The sequence below is a fragment of the Bactrocera latifrons genome, unplaced genomic scaffold, assembly GCF_001853355.1.
Source record: "Bactrocera latifrons isolate USDA-ARS-PBARC rearing strain unplaced genomic scaffold, ASM185335v1 scaffold_93, whole genome shotgun sequence".
NCBI classification, from domain to species: domain Eukaryota; kingdom Metazoa; phylum Arthropoda; class Insecta; order Diptera; family Tephritidae; genus Bactrocera; species Bactrocera latifrons.
This window is the reverse complement of record NW_017537634.1, coordinates 449,014-457,009: the sequence shown is the minus strand read 5'-3', so window position 1 is coordinate 457,009 and position 7,996 is coordinate 449,014. Positions and strand designations below refer to the sequence as shown.

Below are 7,996 nucleotides of genomic sequence, written 5' to 3'. Positions count from 1 at the left end.
ATGACATGTACGAAATATGGGTGAAATCGGTTCGCAACCACGCCTTCTTCCAATATAACGCTATTTTGAATTCCATCTGATGCCTTCTCTGTATAATACTCGTATATACATTAGGAACCAATGATGATAGCGGAATAAAACTTTACACAAATACGGTATTTGCTGAGGCTGAGGTATCCCTTGTCGAAAAATTGTCGTGACCGGACTATAACTTTTCAATGCAATTAAAATAAATGAAAATACAATTCAATACTCAAAGTACACAAATTGATCTAATCTAATTAATTTACAGCAAAATAAAAAAATATGTAAATGACGGATAAAGAAATCTCGATTATCACTTTATCATGCGAGAGTATAAATTTTCGGTGACACCCGAACTTAGCCCTTCCTTACTTGTTTTACTCTTCCAACGTTCTGAATAAAAACCAGTAAGAGTCTTATTATTTAAAATTCTTGTAAGGAGTTTCTTTATTACCTGGAAGTATTTTTGTTTTAAACAAGGATATTGAGTTCACAATAGTAAAGATCAATTTCGGGTGTTTCGAGACGCAGTCACGGGATACTGCTTGGACTGTTGAAAAACCGTTTTGTTTTTGGTGACAAAAATTTATAGTTGTGGGTTAAGATATCATATAACATGGAACTGAATAATGGGTTAAATGCTTCCGGCGCAGTATGTTATTTAATATCCGATTTATTAGTCTTCAAATAACTAGCCTATTTAATTTCCGATCAATGTCTGGATTATCAGAAATAGTTTAGGTGAATACTGAGCAGTATAGAAATTAAAGTTTATGTTCGGAATATTTTTCTAAAATTTTATTAGACGCATACTTCTTTAATTCTTAGTTTCCTCCCTTTTCTACACATATATGTTGAGTTATAAAACATCCATAGCGAGATAAATTAGAAAAAAAACCACAAATAGTTTCGCTTTCGTATAGAAAGCCATGCATTCGCAAAGAATATATTTTACAGCCTCCTCTTCTTCTAGCTCTTGGTGTTTTTTACAAAATAAAAAAGATTTAAAAATAAGATTATCTTCTAGAGTATGAACCTTTGTGTCGAATGCGGCATGAATCATAGCAGCAACCGATCACACCGCATCTTATAGTTGTAATTAAATTCCCGGTTAAATGATATTTCAAAAAAATATATTTTGCTAAGTTGATAAGTCTGTCCTTAATTACTGTGCAAAAGATGAACGCGATCTGTCAGTTTGTTTACAAGAGCTGCTGTGTTGAGGTGTTTGCGTGAGAATATCCGTCGAAAATGAGCGAAATTGTAAAAGAGCAATTTATGGATTTTACACGTTGATAATGTACCATCGCATCGAGCCACGATAGTGACTGAATTTAAAGCAAATAACGTAATGAATACCAGCGATCAAATACCGTTTTCTTGTTCCCCAAACTGAAATTACCTCTCCGTGGAACCCGTTTTCAGTCGATTGAAGAGATAAAGCAAATTCGTTGACGGATCTGAAAGCCTTCCCAAAAGATGCTTATGAAAAGTGCTTCGACTGTGGAAAATTACATACAACTGGTGGCGATTACTTTGAAGGTGACAAAATAAATACTGATGAATAACTAAATATTTTGCGTTTTATTTACATTTAATTAAATAATTGTAATGCTATTTTATTGACATCTTGTTTATTCGCAATTCGGTCAAATATTTACAAATTTATATCTTAGACACTTATGAAATTATAGAGGACGTGCTCATTCACAAAGTTTACCAATTTTTCATAGGCGCTCTGTAAACAAATTTATCATATATGCCAAGAATTTAAATATAATACATATATACAAACTACCGTTAGTTTAACAGCACTCAAATATCTTTTATGCAACACTTTTCGCTATTTATATGTCAAGCTCAACGCGAGTCTGTAACAAGGTGTAAATTTTTGCTGCATCAGCAAACTTACTGTACACAATTCCAAGTCCTTTCATTTCTTTTATCACAATCGCTGTGTCCCTTTTTCTGTCGTCGTCTGTAGTGGAACACCATACATTTGGAAGCGCAGAAGTACGATAATAAAGCAAAAAATACCATGAGTGACCTCAAAGCATACCAATAGTCATGATGACAAAGTTGTAAATAACAGTAACATCGGAACATAATGGAACATAACAAAGACGAAAATAAAGTCAAAATTTACCTTCTTTTCTGTTAATCCAATCAATCAACAACTGACAAAATACGCGCACATAAATCAAAGTTCAAGGAGAAGTGCGTGTGGTCTCGCCAATGTATCTCTCTATATGCGCATAAGCAATGCATATATTTACATGTAGACTTGTATACTTATGGCACAATGGTCATCACTAGAAATTTGCAGTTTTGGTCATTTTTGATTAACGAATAATGTATATTTTTCGTTCTTAGGAATACTATTTTGGTTATCCTTTATGCTAATTTAAAAGGTGGAATATTGGACCCTCATAAAGAAATACTCTCAACTAGAATTAAAGATAAAATAAATTAAGAGGAACAAGAAAGAACGGGCTAAGTTCGGGTGTAACCGCTCCTTTTATACCCTAGCAATTTGCAAAATAAAAACCTCGCAGCCCATACATTTATGTCTTTTATAACGGATATTTGAAAATCCGAATATTAACTGTACGTATGTATATATATATGGGGACTAGGGGAAGTACTGCCCTGATTTCATCCATTTTATGCAAATAAATACACTAAAAGTATTATTAAAATGAGATTCTTTCTGAATTTTATTAAAATTTTGGCCTACAGATGCGGTATAAACTTAACAAGAAGCTCGAAAATGTTTATGTTAATTAGGTTTTAGGGTGATGAGCGAAGTACTGAACTGATTGTAGACATTTTTGCCACCAGCGCATAGTGTTATCTCAAAAATATCTCCTCAAATTTCAATGCTAAAGCTCACAGACTGACCAATATGTTCAGAAAAAAATTAGCCATTTGCGTTTGAGTCCACACATTTGGTCCCTGAATCCTTGATCGATTCGATTTCAACAAATTTTCCGAAGCTTTTATTATTTTGATTACTCAGTGAATAAAATTATATTTTTCGGAGTTTAAGTAATAGTTTTAAAAACATATATCGAAACACCGAAGTGTCGGAATAAAATATAAGCTTATTTCATAATGGGTATAGAATTTAATTATATTATGGCATCACATTTATGGACAAATTATAAAATAAACACTACTTACCAAAACATAAACCGCAAACGGCATTACCACGACAGCAACTAGTAGATCGGCTATTGCCAAAGACACGATAAAATAATTCGTAACCGTTTGTAAGGATCGTTCGCGGCACACTGAAAGGATCACTAAAATATTACCGAACAATGTTAGCACAGGAAACACCATCAACGTAAGCCCCCAATAATTCGGATCAACTGTAAATCGAGAAAGCATAGAAAATAAATAAGATTGTTATGAAATAAAATAAGAAATAAATAAACCTCAATAACTGTCCGGGTGCGTCAAAGGAACCTAACGTTTGGGGACAGAGTGGTAGATATGACTAACAATGTCATTGTCCTGGGGTTACAAGCAATGGATTGTTAGGACCGATTATCACGTATGGAGCGGTAATTGGTCAGGTAGCCAAACACACATTGCTTCAAATAACAGCAGAAAGGCTTGGCAGAGGTAAGGAAATCTCATCCTAGCATATAAAAAAACTTATGATGAAATACAATTGGGTCTTCTCTCAAGGGACTTAAACTTCACTAAAAAGAAGGTTACTCCTTGCTTATAGATAGTACAAGTGGTGTGAGGACCCACCGATAGGCACAAGTGGTTCAGCGACGGCTCGAAAAAGTCGAAGGGAATTGATGCAGGAGTCGCAGGACCACGCACCAAACTTTCCACACCTGAAAAAAGTTTTCAAGTAGAGGTCTTTGGCATAAGTCGGTGCGTAGAGATAAACCTCCGACGCAACTATGGCACCGAATGTATAACCATCGAGAAGCACTTAAATCGATCTCTGCTTGCGAGATCAAACCGATACTATTTCAGAAGTGTAGAGACCGGCCGAACAGTTTATCGGAACGTAACGAAGTGCAGCTCATCTGGGTGCCCGGTCAGAAAGGAATAGCCGGAAATGAACTGGCTGATAAGCTCGCCCGCTATACATCATTCACTAACACGATAGGACCTGAAACCTACATCGCGGTGGGTCCTCATACCACACGGGAGCTGCTCCGCAAGGAGAAAAGAGTAGACAAGGAGAGGTATTGGCAACAACTCCAACGAATGCGCCACGCCAAGTCGCTAATGAGTGGTTACAGCCTCAACAGGTTCAAATGTGTAGTCAATCTCCCAAGGCTCAAATTTATAATTTTAAATTGAAATATTTTTGCTTTAGAATTTACATTTCTCTGTTTATTTCGTTTTCATTTTGAAAATGAAAATCTATTTTTAATATCTTTAACAAAATCTATGATGGATGACTAAATTGATGAACAAGACAAAAGTCTCACTTTAAAAGCTTTTCGGTCGACAGTTAAGTTCACAAAATATATAATAAGGATTCACTTACTTTCATCATATGGCTCCACACACAAATCCGTTATATTTGAGCAATTAGTTCGTGTAAGGAAGTCGGTCGCATTTAATGTGCTTATTGTAGATTGTGTTTCCGAAAACGCGACACCATCACCGACCCCGCTGCCGGTTCCGTTAAAATTAAAAAAATAATCGCCAAAGTCTTCAAGCATCAGCATGAATGAACTACCACTTTTATCGCCCGCGCCACCAATTACATCCTTTCTCGCAGTCGCCACGCTTGTGCCGCCGCCATCGAAACTCGGGTAATATGATTCGTTTCTTATCGATCCGAAACTGTCTAATGCGCTGGAACGGCGAATAAAATCAGTATTATCGTCCGGTAGGCGATCAACTTCGTCAACACCACCATTAAAACCCTCTACTGTTTCGTAATCATTGTCGCCGCCCATAGCCGTTTCCGCACTATCGATCAAAGCAAAGTTGATATCATCCCCGTTCTCAACAACAGCAACGCGACTCCTTCCCGTTGTCGTAAAGGCAGTATCAAACAAACTGTTTGTTGGTGTAGTGCAATTATCAAGTGCGCCTTCAGTGGTGTCATAGCTACCATCAACCGACCACCCACCTTCATTTCCAATTCCATTTCCGTTCGCTGCTTTCCTATCTGTAGGCAGCGTTGAATTAGAACCAACAAATACAGAAGATGATTGGAAATCCAAGTCACTGTACGATTCATCCGTTGCAGATGGCCATGTATAGGACGTATTGTTGGCATTATCGGCGAATGTGGTGTTGTGCTGAGTCATCGAAGACGAGTTCATTGAGGTCACATTCGTCGCGTGGTTGCTAGTTGAGTTTGAGCTGCCAATTGTATTCCAAGCGTCCATAACAACCCTTTCCACCTCGTTGTTGTCACCATCACCACTGCCATTTAGAACGATGTCATCGTCATCACCGCCGACGTTGAGACCGTATATCCGGAAGAAGCCGCTCGGCGTCATTGCCGCTGTGGTGTTAATTTCCGCCAACGATACCATCTTCCTACATAGCACTTACTGTTACCTAATTGTTTTTGCTGTTATTTATGTGCGCACGCTCAGTAAATCAGCTCGCCGCCCGATTTCCAATGAGGTTAAACTGACCGTTCTCTAAACCGTTAGACAAATTTCATACATAAATTACGCCACCGCTTGCGTCGCGAAGGAAATGTCTTATAAGATTTCATTGAATGCTGCTAATAAAATTTCATGCGTTTTCCCTGTAAAGAATTCACTTCTCGCGTGAAAGACTCGACCGAAAGTCCGATCCGAAGCTTATTTATGCCGCCAGTCGCTTCAACGGCCTAATTTTTGCGCCAATTAATAGAAGTAGTACCCGAACCCTATTGGCCATTGTGCCGCAAAATGTGGAAAATGTACTTCAAATTGCAGCTGCAACCCTACATCCGCCTTAGGTTGTTCCGGCGGTTATCCGCAGCGTGCACTAGGTTCTGCCACCTCGGCGGCAACACAGTATCGGAGAGGTATAATTAAACTACACTGGATATACACTTAGCGCCGCGCTCCTGCTTGATGTCCTTTTTACTGTTGTTGTTTGAATATGTGATGCACTGACCGACAATATTAATTAGATTCTGCACTCCGATATGCATGATTGGGCTTGGTCATTGGTTCTACGGTAATGAGTTTTATACATTCATCACTTCACCGGTTCCGCCATTTCCTGACTGATGGTGACCCGGCAAGCTGAAAGTAGAAAATTAAAATAAAATTAACTTAGTGCAAAATGGGCAACTAGCGACGTGTCTACATGTGGTTGGATGCTTTACAAGCACATAATTGACTTTGTTTCAGTTAAGTTTGTGAATTGTTATTAGGTGGCAGAAACTGCAGCATTTTCCATTTACTGGGCTGGTAGAATACGCTTAATACAACGATAAGTTGGTTATGCTGCGGGATCGTTCGAGGCCAACTTTAATACCATGCATTAAGAGAACAATTTTTCCGGATAAGCTTATTTGATTTTTCAATATATAATCGATCTTAATACATTTTGCTCATGATCTTTAACAATCATGTATTTTTTAAATCGAAGTTAAATCAACGGATTCAATTTTATCCCGTATTATGCACGAAGTAAGTTCGCAAACATAAAAATGTATATAAAATGAAATAGTGACCCCGTTTTTACTGCAGAATCAAAGAAACTTACTTGTTGAGTTGAACGACCTTTCATAACACATGTTTCGATAATAAATGACTAATAAATTTCCAAGTTCTTTATTTGTACTAAGTATCAGTAATAGATGTTGTGGTTCTCATTTCGTACCTTGAATGCCATATTCTGCTCTTCAATCCCTGACTTCAATGCCAGTCAATTTATTTATGGGTCAGTTTTGGTAAAGGGTATTTCACCTCTTAGCTAAAAAGCATGTGTGTATGACCAAGGAGCCATTTTCGTAATTTCATTAGCATTATGGTATACTGGTCCATGGACAGTAAAATGGAAAGAAAAGGGAAGCACCTTACAGCTATACACAGGAATTCAACTTCCCTTTTTCGTGCTGTTAAGGACATTGCCAATAGAATTATCGGATGCCTAAAACATTCTGTAAATTTCTCGAAAATTTGCTGAAACCGTAAGTAGAAGAAATAATTACTAGGACAGGCGGCTTATCACCCAGATAATACAGACTTGGTAGATCGACATTGGGGGCAGTTAAGAATGTCATGGGGATATTTCTCATGAAGCACTGCGTATTGGATTTAACAAACTCAGACGAGTTGTTTTTTTTTTTTGCCTAGCTATCCTGGCCCTAAAGAATGTTTTCAGCACCGCTAAATGGAAAACTAAGTTGCAGCAGGAAAAACATACAAAACAACAATACATATTGACCTAATGGTGAGAAGTTACTTCAAAGGTAAAACTACTGAAGGACCAAGACTTTAATCATCACATCAAGAGCTTGAGAGATATCAAATCTCGACCCAGACCTTTTGTAACATCAGTAACGACGGAATACTAAGGCTCGAATACGCGAAGATTTTTAGCCCAGTTTGCTACGCAGATGACTGGCCGGTTGACTAAAGATACAAATTTGGTTTGACAGGCGAGGTCTTAAACGTGCCACTGAAAAAACCGAGTTCGTATTGCTAGCAGAGAAGAAATTTCTGTTGTGCAAAAGATTGTCAATTACCCCTGTCTTAGATGAGATTCCAGGCCAATCTATTGCGTACAAATCTAACACACTGCTGAAAAAACCTTAACTTTCAAATTTCAAATTCATTTTCATAATGACTGCATACTGAATATCTTGCACTAGTCGGAACGGGGTTATGAACAGACTCATTGAGGAAAAATAATCGGCGTAAAGCCATTGAAAAAACTTACCGCACAGCTACTACTATTAGGGTAATATCGGCAATCGTATAGTGTCAGGCGAAGCTTTAGCGGTAATAAGCGGACCCCCGACTACCAGCAT

At 37.7% G+C, this 7,996-nt stretch overlaps 1 protein-coding gene across 2 annotated transcripts in view; it reads right to left on the bottom strand.

Moving 5' to 3' along the window:
- Positions 1–5,969, bottom strand: part of LOC108977656 (dopamine D2-like receptor) — a 216,932-nt gene extending 210,963 nt beyond the window's left edge. For both annotated transcript variants that reach the window (XM_018947468.1, XM_018947469.1), the window contains exons 1-2: positions 4,547–5,969; positions 3,208–3,398 (exon numbers count right to left, since the gene is read on the bottom strand). In XM_018947468.1, coding sequence (XP_018803013.1) covers positions 3,208–3,398; positions 4,547–5,552 — 1,197 coding nt within the window. In that variant the 5' untranslated portion in view covers positions 5,553–5,969. The remainder of the gene's footprint in view (positions 1–3,207; positions 3,399–4,546) is intronic.
- Positions 5,970–7,996: the final 2,027 nt, after the last annotated feature.